Genomic DNA, 19,854 nt, shown 5'->3' with positions numbered 1-19,854 from the left:
TTTCTGCCAGCCCAAGACATTCCCGCCTCATGCTGTTCTCCACCTCCTTATCCAAAAGAGCCACCTTTAAAAGTTGTAGTTTGAAATTTAATGCCTCCTTATCAGGAGATTTAAGGGAAATATTTAACAACAATAAAAGAATAATATTATTTTTAATTCAAAATCTTAAAATATAAGAATGTATGAGTTTATATATATATATATATATATATATATATATTATTCAACTTTTTTACCTGTGTGAACAGTAAAACTTAGACTTAAATTCTTAACAATTCCGAATACAAGGAAATAGAATATTAGCTTCATAAAGTCAATTTGTAAAAATTATAATCTAAATTCACTATATTTTTTATCCGAATAATAATTATTTCATGGAAACTTATATAAAGTGGATATATGTGGTATCTTATAAATATTTCATGGAAATTGAAAGAGGAAGAACAATGAGATGTTGGATAAACGATGGGAAACAAAAGAAGAAATGAGAGAAGAAGAATAAATTAAGTGTGGTGGAAAAAAAAAGTGCAGTTGAGGAGTGAAAAAAAAAAGGAGGATGGAGGAAAAAGATAGGAAATAGAATGGAGAGGGTTGATTTGTTAATGGAATTAAATTAGTGAAATCAACATTTTAAAGCATTATAAAAACATAAAAGATTTAAATAATTTATTTTTAAAGATAAAAAGTTAAACCACCATATTCTCACTGTTTGTTCCATCCTTTTATCATGCAGCTTCACATTCTAAGCAATCATTTGCACACAAAAATGGATAATTCTAACTCACGGTCAATCCTGAAACAATTCCTTTTACAATCAGATCCTATGTAGAATCAAATTAAAAAGCACTAGCATGTCGCCTATGTCTTGTACAGACATTGATCGATCTTGTGAATCTATTCTTTTTTGGATATATGGTCTCTCTATTTATATAATTAGCTAGCTAGGCTACGATATCTGGGTTATTAACATTAAGAAAGTGAAAGCTTGGTGCTGATTTCTTGGTTTTCTCTATAATGATCCATCTTGCCACCATCGCTTGCAACTGTGTAACTCAAACCCAGTTGCAAATTAGGTACTTCTTGTTCGTCTTTCTGCATAACAAATCAAACAATTCCGCGTTATGTTGAAGAAAACAAGGTGCACAATGTTCTTATTTTTGTTAAAACCTAGTTAGTTAATTTACCTTAATCCGAAATGGTGGATCAAAATCTAGCTTTAAATTGTTGGAATAGTTGCGAGGTTCATTGGATTTGTTCGATAAATATTCTCTGACGCTTGTTTTGTTCACGAAGCTCCATTCAGCTAGCTGAACTGCTTGTGATCCATTATTTTTCGGAGCTACATTGGCAGCTAATTTCTGGAACTTGGATTGATGATTGCTTTTAATTTCTAACGGAATCCAGCTTTTCTCTTCAAGCAATTTGCTTGGTCTCGTAGTTGTATCCTTTGCCTGAATATGGCCAGAAGCTATTGATTTTCTAAAACTTTGATGATTGATGTACCATTGCTGCTGCCTAGAGAGAATTGCAGACAAGGGTTACTATACAATAATTTTGTTAAATTTTCTGTTTTGTAAGATCTTGAAAGCAACAAGATCAAGAACTTGAACATGAATTGCAATTATCTGACCATGTTTTGTTTTTGTAATAACTTTTTGAAAGGGTCCCCATCTTAAATTTATAGTTAGTGCAAATAAATTAATAAATATTTAACTATTATCATATTTTTTATTAAATAACCGTAACAATATAAACTAATAATAGTTTATAAAGAGAGAATATTAATTAATAGAAGTGAAGAGTTAAACTAGAGATAATAATAAAAAAAAAAATTAAAATAGCAAAATTTTTGGCAAAGAGTATTAGTTTTAAGACGAAAGAAGTTATTTACAATAATTGGTGAGAAAAGGGTAATTAATACAACATTGTTATTAAATTGTATTTGATTATAAAAAATAACAGCTTGTACATAAATAGTAATCAAACGAAAAAATGAAAAATATTTTATATAATGTAGATATATAATATAACCCTTTTGTCTTTTGAACAAATCCGATATGCAAATGAAGAAGTTATTTAAAAGTTTGTTCTGTTACCTTGAATCAGTGTCATTTGTATGGGAAGATGACAAGGGAAAAGGGGTGTCCATGAGACTTGGGAAATGACAATGTTTGTTGAATTGAGTTGCCAGAATGATTCCACCATTCCCCATCTTAAGATGTTGTTGAGGACTCATGGACTCATGGAGTATCACAGATCTACGTAACTTTTGGTTTTGGTTCCACCTATACGTTTGACTTAGTACTGCAAAGTAAACATAACTGAATTGTAAAATGTTCAAGGTATGTTTTTCACTAACACAAACAAACCCTAACCCTAAATCCTTACTAGCTACATCATTTTCATTAATTCAGTATTCGATATTGGAAAAACCCCTTCCGTCGATATCCCTTGTTAAGTTTAAGTTTAACAAAACTAAATAGCAAGTTAGAACTCATTACCATTGCAAATTATAAGAAATTAGTATAGTAGTACCTTGCCCAGCCTCGTCAAGTTTCTTGCTTCGATACATCTGAAAAAAGTTAAATATTGATTATAATATATGCATCAATAACAGATGCTTTTGAATAAAAAAAACATTCAATTTAGTAACATTCAATAAGAAAAAAGATAATTCAAAAGAGCATTTATCTGAAACTTGAATTTGGGCTACCTGCAAGTGGCTCTTGACGTGAGCAATGCTGAGTCCTTGCACATTCATTAGCTGAAGCACCAACTTGGGTGTTGCTCCTGCACCAAGTAAATGCAGAGTTCAATGAAACGTGTTAACTCTTTCATAAAGAGGCTTCATTTCACAAAAACAATTCGTAAAACTAGTCGGATAAATATATATATATATATATATATGTGTGCAGTGATGCTTTGGAAGATACAGAAAGTAACAAGTACTTACTCTCTTGACCACCAAGTCTTTCAACAACATGAACAAATGAATGATGAAGTTCAGGAGTCCAACGAAGCCGAGGCATCTTGGATCTAACATATTGTCTCACAGTTCCTCTTCTGGCATTGCCTTCTCTTGAAATGCTACTTCCATTTGCTGAAGTTCCCTCGTCGTTGACTTTCTCAATATTATTCTCGTTTGTTGTGAGCTCATACCCATCTCCTGTAGTACCATTAGTGTTATCGTCACTGCAAGCTTCTGCATTCAAGTCAAATGAAGAGCACTTCTGGGAACATCCTGATGAACTTTCCTCATTGTTATGAATCTCATGTCCTTCTGACATGTTTACTTGTCGTTGCACGGGTTTTTGCGTCCAACCAATCGACTTTTCTCGTTGGAATTTCAGGTCTGAAACAAACAGGAAATATTTTAATGTGCAGCATATTAAAGTAACGTGAACAAGAATGTGTGAGCCTGTGAGGACAGGCTGTAATTTCTCAACAACAATTACTATGCTTTAATTATGTTCAAGTAACTGCACGGAAATGCTATGAATTGATGGTAAAGTAACTAAAGTGACAAATTTATGGCAAAAAAACATTTATTATACTGGATGGATCCCCATTACAGACAAATATTATACATGCATGTGTATGTACTATTGATTAAATCGAAGTGGTTCGAAAGTCAGGACTCTAGTAAATAATGCAACCAAACTTCTCTACCGCTTAATAGGTGAGAAATAAAATCTAATGAATGCCAGGTTTAGATGAACATATTTAAAGAATTTTATCTTGTAAGTGCCTTTTTATATGAAACTAAAAAATTCACCGAGTTATGGAATACTCAAGACTCGTGTAGAAAGGGGTTAGAAATTAATTGAAGGCTTGAAGAAGAAATCCGAACAATAAGACAGATGAAAATTGTGTGGGAATACGAATTCGTTTACGTATCATTTAACTTTTTAAGTCAATAAACTCAATGATTTTCTTTTAACCACTGATAACACCAGGTTCCATCCAAGTTCAGATGATTTGAAAAATACCAAGTTCATAAACCAACGCAAGTTCTTAGTTGTCAACTAAGTATGTATGTGCTTTTTGTGAAATGGACAGTCTGGACAAGAACAAGGTGTCCATCAGACACAACCCTTGTATATAACAGCAAGATAATGATCACACAAAATGATGAGTAAATCAGAGATTTTCAAAGTACAGTCGCACTCATCTTACACAAAACGCATGTTGCATGATTGGATAAAAAGCTCTATAAGAAAGAAAATGAAAAATTATCTTTGGGGCAGAAGTTGGCAAGTGATTATGAAATCTTCAACAACCTGCAGCGACTGGAGGAGAAGAGCTATATGTAAGAAAAGAAAAAGAAATTAAGAACATCCATGGTCCTAAGAATATCCTCAAAGGTAGATGGGAAGGAAAGTGGGAAGAATTTATAGATTAAATCACTACTAAAAGGATAAAGAAACAAAAATAAGCATAGAAAACTGCATAATCTTTAGGTGTTTATCCAAATTTTCTCCCCTAAATTGTAATACTAACCATCTAAGAAGATGATGTCTTTCTCTCCCAAGTCTAAGAAGAAGATGATGATGCATATCCAAACATATCTTGAAATCAGTCATCTCCAGAAAGCTCCATCGCCCAGCTAGACTAAGGAATAATTCATGAAGGGATTGAAGTGGATTAGTCCTGGATCATATGGGTGTAGGGTGTGAAAGAAAGAGATAGGAGATGAAAATTGATGCCTGGTTTTTGCTAGGGATGTCTTTGTGGTAAATCATTGATTCAACAACATAATTAATTAAGACTGAACAAATTGAAGATGGTAGAAAGAAAAGACTAATTGGTTTGGAAAGGAAAACTGGAAATATTGAGAATAACAAAATTCAGACAGACTACTTGTTCCCTTTAAATTGCAATAAACCTACATAATGGATGCAGACGCGGCTGGTCCCTTTTGAACTGTTGGAAATCATGTGACAACTACCACCTTCTCTCTATCTCTCTCTGCTTCAGACTCTTTTCTTGACAGTTGTTACAATCTACCACACCCTTCTCTCTTCTGGCTCGTGATTATCTTAATTGTTTGACCTGTGTTAAAGACCTTGCTTTGTTAGCTAGGTGAAATATTTTGTCAAACATTCACCATGATAGCTATAACATCAATATTCCTGCAAGTATAGTGGGGCCCAATCTTCACCAACATATTTCAATTTTTTTCTCACCTAAACTTAGACTTTTCCCTTATTTCAGAACCACTGTTTTAATTTTACTTTATTTTTCTTCAAATATAACACATGTTTCCACAGGCCCCTTCCAATGTATGTGTAACTACGACGTCCGACTTTTGGCAAAGAATTAGCAATTGAACAGCCAAAATAATGCAGTGGTTTGGGGATGCGTGGATTATAAAACAGAAAATTTTGGTGGGAAATGTGCATAAACAAGGACGTGTAAAATTTAGTGTTTTGTAGCACTTTCAACCACAGCTGATGATTGCAATATAATATCATTGATGCACATTCGACAATTTAATAATCTCAGTGCATGAGCTATGACTAGAATCTTGACTCTACAACTTTTAGACTTCCATGCACGGGGAGGGAACATGAGAGATTATTATATCAACTCATCCAATAATGAAGAAAATTAATCCTATACAAGCATTATTGGTCAAAATATACCTTTCTTTACATAACTTGGTAACCAATTACATGATTTATCCACGTCATATCACTTCACTTTTTAACCTATTGTAGTAAGAAGGATGAATTATAGAAGGGAGAGAAATAGGATTCGTTAACAATTGTTTGACAATTGAATTAACTTTGTTCCAAAAGCAATCTAAAAAAGGGTAGAAAGTTGAAATTTTCATCCGCTTTATTGACTTCTGATAATGCACTCAGCTCTTTCAATCGTTATTACACACCCTCGACTATGTATGGTTTAATCTATCACTGTCTTTGTCAATCTCAGATTCCATACACGCCCTGTTAAAACTGAGAATTAATGTTTAAAAGCTTCAGAAAGGACACAACCCATCACTATAACTGAGAGATTAAACAGTACTAGTTCTTATTTGCCTATTGTGTGATGTCCATATTTGAGCCCAGCAACAAAGTATATGTAGCATATGATTTGATTCAGATACCTATTATGCCAGTGTTACAAAAGTGAGGTAAACATTTATGCATACAAGTTGGTTAATTAAAAATGAAGATGTATATATTATATAAAGAAAGAAGGAAAACTTGTCTCTCTCGTAACATGTGGTGATGAGATAGGTATATTATAATGGTTTTTCTGTTAAAAAAGTGTTGTATCGATTAAAAATAAAACTAATTTATAATATATAAGTGAGATAAAAACTTTTTCTCTCTAAAAAACCACGAAAATATATAATGGCCTATTATGGGGGATTAAATAACTGAAAAATGCAAGTTTTGTTTTCTCTTTCATGTGCCATAGAGTTGACATTCTTCGTTATATTATATTATCACACCTTCCTATACCGCATGACAATTGTCTAAAAATACACAACCATTTACTCTTCGTCTATTTATTTTGTTTTCTACAAAGTCTACAACGTCTTAGCATAAAATGTAAAATAATATTAACATTTTTTTAATTTTCATTCTAATTTTTTATTTCTTATGATGTTTGAAGATTTCACGTTATGTTAAAAAAACGACGAATTTATAACGTGTAAATTTCACTTTATAAATTAATTTTATATAACTAAATTGTTTAAAATTATTTTTTAAGGATAATGATATTTAGACAACATTTTTTTGACAACATTTGAATATTGATTACGTGTCAATCTGTGATTGGTCAAAAATTACTTCACAATAATGTTTATGATTATTATTATTGATTGTGAAGTAATTTTTGACCAATCACAAATTGACACGTAATCAATGTTCAAATGTTGTCTAAATATCATTATCTATTTTTTAATATGATTTTAGAGTTATCTTAAACTTATTTTAATAAAATTTATTGTTTATTATTATTATGTTATTTGTTAGTGAAGCATTATTAATACCTAATCTTACGTTATGTAATTTTAGTTTCATATTTCTCTTGCAAAAAATAATATATTACTAGTGATTATAAATTCACAAATAAAAGTTACATTTGTACACACAGTACTTCCCACCTTACTGGTTCTTAACCTGAACAATCTCCCTCGGCTAACATAAAAAAAAAAAATACAAAAGGACTATCATTAAATTTTTTAAAGTATTATTAATGTTAGCAATTAAATATATCAAATTATAGAGTTGTTGGTAAGTAACTATAGTCACCGTTGTACATCAATAATGCTAAAGATTCAAGGACTCGGGCTAAGTATAACTAGCCAACAACAAATAAAATAATAGTTTTCTTTAAGCATATGCAACTATTTTTAAATTTAAATAAATTAATGAATATATCATTGAAGAGATTTTGTTAACTGTGGGTAATATTTAATTAGATAAAAATAAATTTAAAATAAAAGAATATGAAAATGAAATATTTTTGAATCATAATATTAAGGATGTTATTTTAAAATTTTTATTGGTATGATTTGTCAACATTCAAATTCAACGTCAAGTTAAGATGATGTAAATATACAAGTTAGTTTAGGACTTATTCTAACATTCAAAATTTTCTTATTAAAATCTATAATTAAAAAAAATTACATTATATAAAATAAAATTTAATTCCTATTTTATTGAAAATTTCAATAATTAAAATATTGTTTTACAATCATAAACTTTATTAAAAAGGAAAATTTTAAGATTAAAAAACTAAAATATTATCTTAAATGTCTTTCGATATTAATCCTCAGTATTGTACATCTTTTTCAACACTTTACAATTATCTATTCCCGTATAAAGTGATCATAATAAGTGTGAGCTAATATACAAACATTAAACATTTAAACATCGTAATAATATACACATTCACCGTAATATAAACAACTCACTTAAATATTACATATTTACAATCTTTCGCAACATCATACAATTGCACAAATTATTTCATACAACCATATAAAATATGTCATCATCGTAATTTATACATAATGAACTCAATATCAAAAGTCGATTTGTAACTCTGACGCTTTGTTCGCTTGAACAGATTGTATTGTTCAAGCGAATTTGCGAGCGAAGAAAGTTTTGAAAGTTGCGTTCGCTTGTACTGATTTGAGGCGATGGAAAAGCGAGGATTTACGTTGATTTTGAGTGGATTGCACTGTGCTCACCATCTCACAAAAATGAGACGATTTGCGATGATTTACAACGAAAAGACTCATATACCCTGTATCATTCTGAAAATTCCAACTGAATAAAACATTATAATATTAATGTTTCTCGCACACACATTATCGTTATTTTTTGCAAGTCGAAGACGTGTGGTTGTGGAGAGGGGATGATGAAGAAGAAGGAGGCGGATGACGACAACGGATGAAGAAAACGAAGGTTGAAGCTGAAGATGCCGAGCACATGTATTCCAATCCAGACAAAGCGTATCCGGATGGAGGTATTTCGAAGATGACGGGCAGGTATTCGGATAAACTCTTGCTGTATCCGAATCCAGGTTTTTGCAGAATTTGCTTAGGAAGACTATCCGGATAAACCATCTTGTATCTGGTTCCAGCCGTTTTGTATCGAATTCTTTGCATGGCAGGATTGTTTCCAGTTCCTTGCATGGCAGCGATGGGTTCTTTTCGGTAGCAGTCACCGGTTGGCTAGACCTTCCTTCCTTGGCCCATCGCCACAGCTAGCTTAGGTGAAATGTCTTTAGCCTCGTGCATGGGTGATGCTACCAATAATTTTCCCTTATCCGAATTCATTCCCCCTCTCTCCCTCTGAAGGTATATATGAATAAATAAAAATGAATAGTATGTTGGCGATTTGGTGAGAAGGAAGAAGCTGGGAATTTAGGTTTGATTTGGGAACAGAGAAGAAAAAAGAAAGAAAGAAGGAAGAGAGGGTTTGGAGGTTGAGGGCTTCCAATAAATGAATGGGAGAGTGTGTTGGGTTTTTGTAATGTAGTAAAATTGCTTCTCAGGAATTACTCCCTTTTAAAAGCTCATATTTCCCTGATTCAATTTCCTCACACGTGTACCCCATGCCAATTTTATTCCTTCCACTGATAATACAAACAAATACTACATTTTAAAAAATATTTATTTTACTTTATTATAATTTTTTAAATATTTTAAAAATTAATTTTACTTATTATTAATTAATTTCCTTTCTTTATTAACATTTATACATTTAAATATAACGTTAAAAAATAACATTTTATATTACTAAAATAACTAGGGGCATTTTAGTAATCTTTCATTTCTACCAATTAAACAAATTTTTTAATTCTATCACATCAATCAAATCCTACACTAATTCTCACAAACTTTACCCTCAAATCCACTCTCAATTACACACAAATCTGCTCAAAAAAACAACAACAAAATTACCTTCAAATTCACTCAAATCATCTCTCTCAAATTATCTCTCCCAAATCATCTCCCTCAAATCCATTAATAATAACACAGCCTGAGACATAATTTATTAGTTCACCATTAAAGCCTACTTTCCTCAAGACTTACACACAAGACATCCTTCCCACTTCCCTCAAGTCTTAAAGGGCCAATTTCTGGTCGAGAATTTTCTTGGCAAAGCATACAATTGATCTACTACTTTGTTTTAAAATCAACACATTATTATCTTTAAATTTTAATCATATATTTTATGAAGTGTGGTTGAATTTAATTTTTTTTAAAGAAAAGAATACTATATCTTATTAACACTGAAAACATTACCTGGGTTGTACATCTCCACAATATTATACTAAACATCTTTCGTTTTATTTTATGTTAAATATTTATTTTATTTAATACAAAATCCTTCTACTCAACCCACCAGTTATCCAAATTTTATAATTTTGTATGCTTATATTACTTTATATTCAAATTTAAATATTGATGAAGTTTTAGAGAAATACATTTGACGTTTTCAACTGACCTGTTCCTGACATTTTGTGGACGAAAAGATAAGTGGATATAGGAGTTTGAGGAAATCCTTAAATGAAGACTTTTATGGTTGTCATGTTTGAATATTTAAAATTTTATAAATGCTGAATTGATGTCTTTGAATGTAGTCAATCAATTATACCTTAAAAAGGTAACCACAGTTTGATCCATCCGATAAGAAAGAAATAACAAATTCTAAAAGTATCTAAACAGCACAATAATGTCATAATCTAAGCATTACAAGATAGGGATAAAAATGTAAAATATGATTAGTGAAGAAAACATATTTTTTAAGTAGTCAAGAATAGCTGTATTTATGGTTTTTTTTTAAAAAAAAGTAAAAATACACAGGAAATGCAAGGAAAAAAAAAATTAAGCATCAAATTCCATCCTCTTTTGTTACTTTACACCTCTATTTTAATGTAACATGATGATGATATTATTAATTTTATAATAATTATTAGCAAAACATGTTCTTATATTATTATATCGTAACAAAATTATTACTACATTTATAGTAATTTCTTATTAATTGATTACACTAAGAGTTTAACTATGTTAAACTCGTTTTCATGTCTTAAATGTTATTAATATATGTAGTTGTCATCAAAAGGAATGAAATTCTTTTTCTATCACTACAAGAAGAATCTGGATCTGTGATCTGCAACCACATAAAAATAACTAATAGCCTTTGCGATTTATATACTTTCCAATTTATTAAGTATACCTCCTTTAATTATCCTTTTTTTCTTATTTATTTATTTATTTGTTGGGCTAGTTCATACTTATTCAACCTTTTTTCTTCTGTAAACACTATCTTCCTTTACTTATGTTTATACCATTTCTTTTTCTGAATGTGCTTGTTTTGTCTTTCAATTCATCTATTTGTCAAACATTTTAGAAATTTTATTTCTCAAAATTTCTTGTTCTTTTTGGAAATTCTCTCAATTATGTACTATCTTAATAAATGATTTTCGTATTAGTATTTATTTTTAGGTCATGCATACATTATTAAGCAACTAAAAATAAGTAATGTTGTACATGTGACTGTGGAATATGCATTATTAATATCGAATTTGGTGAGAAACACTGTAATCAAAGAATGGAATAAGGTTTAAAAATATACAATCAAGTACGAAAAAAAATTATTATATTTATATGAAAACATATCTTTATAATAAAAACAAAAAGGTAGGAAAACGTATTTCATGAATTGAAATGTGTAAATTGAAAAAGCCTTAACCAATATATCATCAATGCAGAGTAAAATGGCCCAGTAGCACACGCGTCCCTGCATCCCCATCCAACATCTCTCAAACACTAAAAAAAAATAAAAAAAATTCTCATTATAAACAAGGTTTATTTTATAATCATCACTTCAAATTCTCAGCTGAAGTTTGTAGCATATCTTTAACTTGTAACAAGACAGACTTTCCTCTTTTTAATTTTTCATTTACTAAGATCTTCACTTCATTCTCCTTACGTCTTAATTTTCAATCTTATCAAATAATGAAGATGAAAAATCATAATGAGTAGGTGATGACGAGATTATTAGTTCTATCCTCGTATATTAATTAATTCTTAAGACATGAAGTATTTATCCCTTGTTAGTAAGAGGGTTTAGTTGATAGAATCTCTTCACACAAGATAAATAAAGGTTGGGAACTGTTTTCAATCCCTTAAAGCATGTCTAAGCAAATTCGTATTTTCACCAATGATTCTCATGTTGGTGCTATTCCTCTAATCCAAAAAAAAAAAAGTTATAACAAGGATACATAGGTTTAGCCAACATTAACTGTCACCGTTTATCATAGTATGTACAGTTATCAACCATACAGATGAGATGGTTAATTATTTCCAAGATGTACCATCTGCAATTTATATCCCATCATACTTAGTTTCTAGTCATGCCTGACTAAAGTTATATAAATACAAATTAGTTATATCCTTCATCGTCTGATAGTAGGGCCTCTGTACAGACCTCTCCTGACAACCAGGTTTTCAGGCGCTTGAATCTCTTCTAACCAGGTCACTTCAGATGCTTTTACCCCACAACACTCATCCAGGTCAACACCTTTAACAGTAACACATGTAAGAACACGTAAATGCTTCAGAAATTATTGCAATATTGAAACATGGGGTGGGAAGAAGACGATAGTAGAAGGAAGATAAGTACCTGGAAGTTCTTTCCTAGGTGACTTCCTGAAATATGAGCAGTGTCTTCCATCTTCTGATGAATAAGGAGGAGAAAGAATGTCAAAGAGAGCACATGGGGTTAAGGCTTTAAAGCAATGAATGTTGCCACCCTTGTTTGGATGTAGAATTGTTGTGTTACAGGGTGCACTCATCTGACAATCTTTCACAAGTTTTGCTGGTCTTGCTGCAAAAGGAAAAAAATCTTGAATCTCTTTTCTAGTTTAGCAAATACTTTAAGAACATGAATCAAGCAAAAAAAAAAAATTGTTTCTTGAACTAACATAATGGGTATCTTGGGATCAAAGACATCACCAATTAAACCATCTAAGCAGCAGCAAAGTAAACGAAACATCTATATTAAATTAGCATGCATCAATATGGAAATTCATAATCCTCTATGATAGCATGCATCTTTACATGCCAACCAAATAACTCAGTCACAATTTTTTTTACTGAAAACCTCAAAATAACATCCACCAATGGAACTCTGGAAACAGGTTTCCTAGATAAAATTATCTTGTGGACATTCAAATACCATGCATCGGTCTCTCATCCACCTACTAAACCTTAAGAGCCCAAATCAATCTATGATGCTTACATAACCATGCCCACGGGTATGCAGCCGACCCACTCTTAGAGCTCCTGGGGAGTTTGACTACCTATATAAGCACTGAAAAAGGTTTAACCCCAAGTATGTTTTCTTTTTTCTGCTTACACTCCTATCCCCATCATTGCTCTTATAGATTAACAAGAATGTCAGAATGTTCTTAGGGTATCCTGTTCTGATCCAGTCTATGGCTAGTGTCCACCGTTGCATATCAGCATGAAGCTGTCCAATCTCATCCAGAAGTCTCAAGATCATCCCATCAAATATGCAAAGTCAGGAAAAATTGTAATTTTAAAAATTTTAGAAACTCTATGTTCAACTCTAAAGCCAAAATCAAACCCATCAAAAAAATGCAGCAAAATTAAAAACATATTTCAGAAACAAAGTTTGCTCATGACATTTATATAGTCCACTCCAACCATGCCACATGATTTCTCCTAATATATAGCAATGTCAGGGAAAATTATAGAGCAGATAATCTGCTACAGTATTAATGACAATACTAGCCTTCAATTGCCATAAAAAAGTGAAGGGTATGGATACCCCGAGAGTTAACTACGGTTTGCGGCTGTCTTCAACAGTTTGTCTGGTAGGGACATGTTAAACAACTGAAATTATGACAGCGAAGAACTTTCACCATTTGAGAATAATAAATTCCAATCAAATAAAATTCACCATAGATTAACAAAGGCAGTTTTATAATAATTCAGAAAAAGATGTTCTAAACTTTGATCAACCTAATGGTGGCTCAAGTGCAATGCCTAGGCTCTTAAAAATCTTTAATTCACACCATAAATCATAAAAAACATGTTATTATGTCACCAGATCTGAACAGGAAAACATTATAAAATAGAAAAATAGTAATGTGATTGAGAATTGTAATATAGAAAAGGGTCCAGTTAGTGAAATCAAATTATATAGCTGAAGTGCAATGATTGTTCAACTTGTACTTCCTAAGATAAGTGTGAGAATGAAGATATTCAAACATTTATCCTTAGGTTGTGCACAATGCTATACCTCATTCTTTAGCCCAAGGATATTTACAATGCACAGTTACAGATAACATTTATCCTTAGGTTATGCACAATTTTATAATGTAATATTGCCAAACAATTTCAAATAAATATATATAGCAAAAACTACATAAAAAAAACACCATCATATATTTACCTTCTAATGTTTACAATTATTTAAAATACATTTATTAAAATTATGAAATCGTAGTTAGACTACAATTAATGTGTGGATCAACATTTCAGAGATTAACTTCACCAAAAGGATAGGCCAAATTTATAAATGATGTAAGTTGAAAACATAGTAAACACTGGAAAAAGAAATAAGGAAATAGATTACAGATAAAAGGTCTATAATCAACTTCAAATGAAAACTAACATTTTCTGAATCGTAAAATATATTCATTTGAAGAATAGAACTAAGTTTGAGTATCAAAAGTTCCAAGACTTGGTTTTTATTTAAATATAGCCAACCTCTTAAGTGAGGCTTTGACACTCATGGTATCATTGAACCATCTTCTTAGATGATATTGATGGTAGTAATGAATGACTAGTGGGAGAAATGGGAGATGGCAAGGATACCAAAGAGGTTTTGATTTTTTGATGATGACATGACAACAACTGGACTTGTCGAGATATTGCCAATTTAGCTGATGTGCATGAGTCTTTGGTTTAGAGTAGGCTGTGAGAAAGACAAGGGATAGGTGCTGCTTCACTTTCAAGCCAAGCATTGTAAGTTGATCAAACTGTCCAGAGCAAGAAAGAGGAAACAATCTACAGATGTCACGGTAGCTATGATGTTAATGAAGAAGATTTGGATTTAGAAGATGATTGACTATTTCTATTTCTCATTTGTCATCTAGTGTCTAGGAGACTCGGACACTTGTATTTCGTTGGTATTACTTACTTCTATGTTCTATTTAAGACATCTATCATGTAGGGACACTCATGACTTTTTGTTGATATACATTGGCTAAAATAGAGTTGCTGACTTGCTGCTTTATATGTGTAATTATGTATGAATCTGTTTCTGCTAAGGGAGTTTTGCTGACTGTCAGTCTCATATCTATGATTCTGTTTCTGTTAAAGGGAGTTGCTGACTTGCTGTGATATTTGTATGATTCTGTGAATAACGTTGCTACACATTTGATTCATCCAATGTATACTATATGAAGATTTCCTGCTATATAGGATTATATTAAAAGAATTAAGAACAGACAGTCGATGTCCCGCTATATATATATTGCACGCTTTAGCTATTCCATGGTCTGCTGCTATCTAGAATTTAAAGCATTGGGTTGAACACATAACAGATAGCAAAACCTATTCAGCCAAATCATTGAAAGATGATATTTAACCAAAACTTTTCTAATGCAACTACATCTTAGGCCAAGAATTGCTATTGCTTTATAAAAATCTGAAGCATGTGTTCATCACCTTGAGATGGATCATCTGACCCAGGTAAATCCAGCCAGTCATATGACCTTACATGTAAAGAACCATAAAGAAGCTTGCTCAAAACAGTCATTCCAGGATGATTATGAAGCGGGATAATAGAACCTGGAGCCATACAAAATATTCCCATCTGCAAAAGAAAAACTCTACCCATATTATCCAACCTCCACATCTAAATTCAGAAAGGAAGACTCCAAACAGATTAATAAGAAGACTGTCAAAAGATCTAAATAAAAAGCTTACAGAGAATTTGTCACATTCGTGCAAGTGGATGTACTTAATAGGAGGTGGATACAGATAACTTCCGTTACGCCCCTTTTTGCCATTAGTACCATTCAAAGAACCTTTCCATCCACGCACCAGTTGTGCCTCTTGTTCAAGACCCACATTAGAAGGTTTCAAGTCATCTGGCATGGAAGTGAAATTAACGAGAAAGGTTAACACAAGGACACACCCTTCACTGTGGAACAGATAGCAATTTAACAAGCATCTAAAATCAGACACTGCATTATACATTTCAGAGAAGATTATAATGGAACATTATCTAGGGTAGATAGTCATTGTACCTAAAAGGGCTCGAACTTTTTCGAGAGCTTCTTCTGAGATGGGTCCCTCAGGAGACAAAGATGCCTTGCAAGTATCATATAATTTCTGAACAATTGGCATTATGTAGCAACCAAGTAACAGCCAATGCTTCTAAACCAATCTGAATATGCAGTGTTTGATGAATTTTAAGAATCCAATGAACCAAGATGAGGTGGATGTAATGCTAACTTGGATCCAAAGGGGCACTTGGTCACTTGACTTTATATCGAAAAAGTAAAAGAAACAGCTTCCTTTCTACGCAACAAAAATACATTTGCGTAACTGATCAGCTCAACTCCATTCCCAAACACCTTGACAAGGGAAAAATTTACCACAAAATTAGAATAAAAGGAGTTCAAAGCATATCATACAACGCCTGTGATGAAGTGCAAGGGGAGAATGTAAAGAGGTACAATACAACATAGAAAGAGAGAAAACCCATTTGGGAAAGATGGGTTTGATGAGAAAATAGAGATGGGAGAAGAAGGTTTGAATGACTGTCATACATGAAACAGCTCTCCCTCGGCCTGACGACAACATGGGGGTGGGCACTGAAGAGGGACCAGAACAGAACAGAGCAGACAACAAAAGACACTTGCACAAAACCAGATGTCGCTTTTAGAATACCACCAGCTATGTTTTGATGGTTTTCCTTTTTTTCAAGGAAAAAGATAAAATGATAGAAAGTGAAAGAAGTATATAAGGTTAGAGAGCAAAAAAACAACATTATTATTAATATTGTAAGCAAAATGACTTTTTTTTTAATCTTACATCTAATTATTTGAAATATAATAGTGTGAAATTAAGGTGATACTAAATCGAAAATCACAATAGGAATATATTGATAATATTTTATATAAAAATTATTCTTTTAATTGTTTATTGATAACTTAAATATGTCTAGTCAGGAAATCAATCAGCAATATGATTTTATTAGTAGCATTAAAATTAACGAAAGAGTGTATTATTCCACTTTTCATAAAAAATACTTCTATTTTTGTGTCATAATTCTTTTATCTGCGGGAATTAAGGAATATAATAAATTAATATTATAGAAATGTATTTCTTTTGTTATGTTTTCACTCGTATGTATTAATAATGAACAGTGAATTGTAGGAAATAATTTGCAAAATCTACCATTAAAGATAAAGTAGAGAAGTAGGTTTTAAATTACAAATATTGTTTTTCTTGGATTTGATTTGTAGAAAATACTGGCAAGACATTAGAAACAATAGAAGATGCCCTTATAAAAGAAAAATAGAAAATTTGTCAATCAATGCCTAAATCCAATAACTGGATCGTGTTGGAAATTTCAAATGGAAGTAATGGTAGAGTTGGAAATGACCATTTTGAAGTAAGGTTTTGCAAATTGAACCATCACTTTAGCCAGCATTGGAAACATTGTATGGTACACTGCTTTGCATGGCCTTTGAACATTATTTAATTTGAGCCTCAAAACTTTTAAACAAATAAATTTTATTTTATCTTATTATAATTTGAAAAAAAAAGAGAGTTATCATCATTTTTATTTTATTTTTTACATTTTCTCAATGCAAATTATTTTGTTATACAATAGTTCATGTTATTACACAATAGTTCATTTTTGTGAGATATACATCCAACTTGTTAATTTACTTCTTATTTAAATGGTATGCATTTCTAATATATATCATTTCTAGTATCTCTTGATGATTTAACATTGAAAAAAAAAAGAAAAAAATTATGTTTTATCTATCATATTTATTATTATTAACATTAGACACAAAATATATTATAAAAACTAGTTTAAAATTTTTAGTTGGATATTTAGATAGTACAACTTTTAAATAATTTCATGATAGCGTTTTGCTTATATTTTCAAGATTGTATTTAGATTCAATCTCATAAAACATCTAAAAAAAAAAGTAAAATCGGGGACAGAAACAGAAATATAATAGAGTGAGTGAAAGAAAAACTAAAAGATACAATACTCTGATTGATACATATCACTTTAAAATTGGTGTTGAGATCGTTTTTATAAGTAATTAGTTTGATACAATATCTTTTTATTTTTAAATTAGGATCAACTTAGATTAAAAAAAATCTCATTGAAGGCTAAAATTGGTGAACATATCTCATTATGTGTGCCTTGTTTTCCATTTGAAGGTTATTTCATGGTAGAAATGGGTGACATATCCTCCATTATCTTGAATTGTTTAAATTTTGAAATAATGGGTGTGTCTATTACTTTATCTTTTAAAGGTGTGTTGAAAGTTTTGTAATAAAATACTTGTAAAAGAGAATATCCCAATAATGGTAAGAAAGAGTGACATTAGATTCTTGTCACTTACAGTAGCATCGAAAATGATTTTTGGCAGCGTTTAAGATTTTGGTTCATGAACTGAACATGTTTGGTCATTCAATGAGGCAGGTTCATGAACACAGCAGAAATAAGCGAATGACTATGTACTGGACTGCAATAATGAATGAGGATAGAAAAATACCACTAACCAATGCCACTATTACTTTATCTTTTATCTTGGGTTGTGCAAGTAACCTTTTCAGATGTTATAAGATTTGTTTTGTTTTAGGACACCAAGAAAGACATCAGTTCCTAATGTATTTTCTCCACATTTTAGTTTTAGTTGCTTCAGAATTTCGTAGTAACAATTAATTTAATCAAGTATTATTTTATTTGATAGAACCTATATCTATATATATATATATATATATATATATATATATATATATATATATATATATATATATATATAGATAGATAACAATATTTTTTTATGTAATTTTTATTCCTATTTTATCTTTTATGATATAATTATTAACTGATTTTTTTAAATATAATTTTTAACTAATTTTTTTAAATAACCACTTTGAAATATTTTATATAAAATTGTATTTTTTTTATTTTTTATTTTTATTATATTTATAGTTTTTACATTTAATGTTTAATTACTTTTTTCTTATTTTCATTGTTTTTCTCTTATATATTACTTTAATTGATTTGCATATATTATTAAGTTATTATTTATGATGAAACACAAATATTTAAAAATACTGAGAAAAACTATTACACCTATATTTATATTTATGCTAGTAAGAGTAATGTTCTTTAAAAGTTTAGATTCTTAAATAATGAATTTATGTCTACAAAAGTTAATTTGAAACGTTAGTTTAAGTTATTAAATCCTGTACTTATTAAACTACTTGTTAACTGTTAGTAAAATTTTATTCATTGTGTTTTCTATGATCATATCAATATCAATAGATTTTGCAAAGTTAATTATTACTAAATTACATAAACCTGGGTCATGCATTATTATAATAGATATACTAGTTACTTTTCTATTGATCTCTTATCCTTACATCAAATGGTTTAAAAATTGTTAAAATTTTAAATAATAAACAATCTAATTAATTGTAAAATAATATAATTATTATTGTCAAAGGTTATAGATTCATACATAACTGAATATCATGAACGGAGAATAAATTATTTAGATATGTAGAATTTCTGACTGAAAAAATAATTAATTATTATTAGTGAATAATTTAATAATCATATAACTAATAATTATAATTATTTAATCAATCATTTCCGTTTCAAAAATTTTATAAATTTTATACTAAAAACTCTTTTAAAGAGTTTTAATTGTATAAAGTAAATTTATTTTTTAAAATAATTACATTATATTTAAAAATTAAAAATGATAATTGTGATTGCATATATGATAACAATTATCCACTCAAGTGACATATTCATGCGTACAAACAAAGGCATAACGAAATATAACGTGTAGAAACTACACATGCATACATTATATTTGAAAAAAACAGTTGGAAGTTAAAATTTCTTTCTATAAGTATAAGATGTTGAGAAACCTCAATCTTCACGGACCTGTCTAGTAACAAAATAAAACCGTATCCTATTTTATTCAATGTGGGAGCCAACAGGACCTAAAGCTCCTCAAAGATAATTTTAGAAACATCAAAATAATAATAATAACAAAATAATA

At 30.4% G+C, this 19,854-nt stretch overlaps 2 protein-coding genes across 4 annotated transcripts; both read right to left on the bottom strand.

The window, feature by feature from the left end:
• Positions 1-725: 725 nt before the first annotated feature.
• Positions 726-5,262, bottom strand: LOC106774946. The gene is made up of 7 exons (XM_014661971.2): positions 4,501-5,262; positions 2,954-3,352; positions 2,714-2,790; positions 2,536-2,572; positions 2,097-2,304; positions 1,185-1,515; positions 726-1,092 (listed from the first exon to the last, which is right to left on the bottom strand). Exons 2-7 carry the CDS (start codon positions 3,285-3,287, stop codon positions 970-972), a joined length of 1,110 nt encoding a protein of 369 aa, XP_014517457.1. The 5' UTR covers positions 3,288-3,352; positions 4,501-5,262; the 3' UTR covers positions 726-969.
• A 6,392-nt stretch (positions 5,263-11,654) lies between these two features.
• Positions 11,655-16,497, bottom strand: LOC106774586 (plant cysteine oxidase 5). Of its 3 annotated transcripts, none has more exons than XM_014661623.2 (6): positions 16,351-16,497; positions 15,826-16,155; positions 15,503-15,666; positions 15,242-15,389; positions 12,165-12,368; positions 11,655-12,062 (listed from the first exon to the last, which is right to left on the bottom strand). In XM_014661623.2, the coding sequence occupies exons 2-6, from the start codon at positions 15,923-15,925 to the stop codon at positions 11,938-11,940; spliced, it is 741 nt and encodes a 246-aa protein (XP_014517109.1). In that variant the 5' UTR covers positions 15,926-16,155; positions 16,351-16,497; the 3' UTR covers positions 11,655-11,937. The 3 variants fall into 3 exon arrangements, with proteins under 3 accessions (XP_014517109.1, XP_022642665.1, XP_022642664.1); XM_022786944.1 differs by having other exon boundaries at positions 15,826-16,099; XM_022786943.1 differs by lacking the exon at positions 16,351-16,497 and adding an exon at positions 16,216-16,337 and having other exon boundaries at positions 15,826-16,099.
• Positions 16,498-19,854: the final 3,357 nt, after the last annotated feature.

This window comes from Vigna radiata, chromosome 10, assembly GCF_000741045.1.
Source record: "Vigna radiata var. radiata cultivar VC1973A chromosome 10, Vradiata_ver6, whole genome shotgun sequence".
In the NCBI taxonomy this organism is placed as follows: domain Eukaryota; kingdom Viridiplantae; phylum Streptophyta; class Magnoliopsida; order Fabales; family Fabaceae; genus Vigna; species Vigna radiata.
This window is presented reverse-complemented; position numbering and strand designations above follow the sequence as displayed.

Excerpts from the sequence above, each read along its gene's own strand:
- LOC106774946 (XM_014661971.2), bottom strand. The coding sequence starts at position 3,287 with ATGTCAGAAGGACATGAGATTCATAACAATGAGGAAAGTTCATCAGGA. Across the intron at positions 2,791-2,953 it reads AAGACTTGGTGGTCAAGAGA|GAGCAACACCCAAGTTGGTG; the intron begins GTAAGTACTTGT and ends TACTTGGTGCAG. Across the intron at positions 1,093-1,184 it reads ATCCACCATTTCGGATTAAG|AAAGACGAACAAGAAGTACC; the intron begins GTAAATTAACTA and ends TTTGTTATGCAG.
- LOC106774586 (XM_014661623.2), bottom strand. The coding sequence starts at position 15,925 with ATGCCAATTGTTCAGAAATTATATGATACTTGCAAGGCATCTTTGTCT. Across the intron at positions 15,667-15,825 it reads AAAAGTTCGAGCCCTTTTAG|ATGACTTGAAACCTTCTAAT; the intron begins GTACAATGACTA and ends CTTCCATGCCAG. Across the intron at positions 15,390-15,502 it reads ACGAATGTGACAAATTCTCT|ATGGGAATATTTTGTATGGC; the intron begins GTAAGCTTTTTA and ends TTTCTTTTGCAG.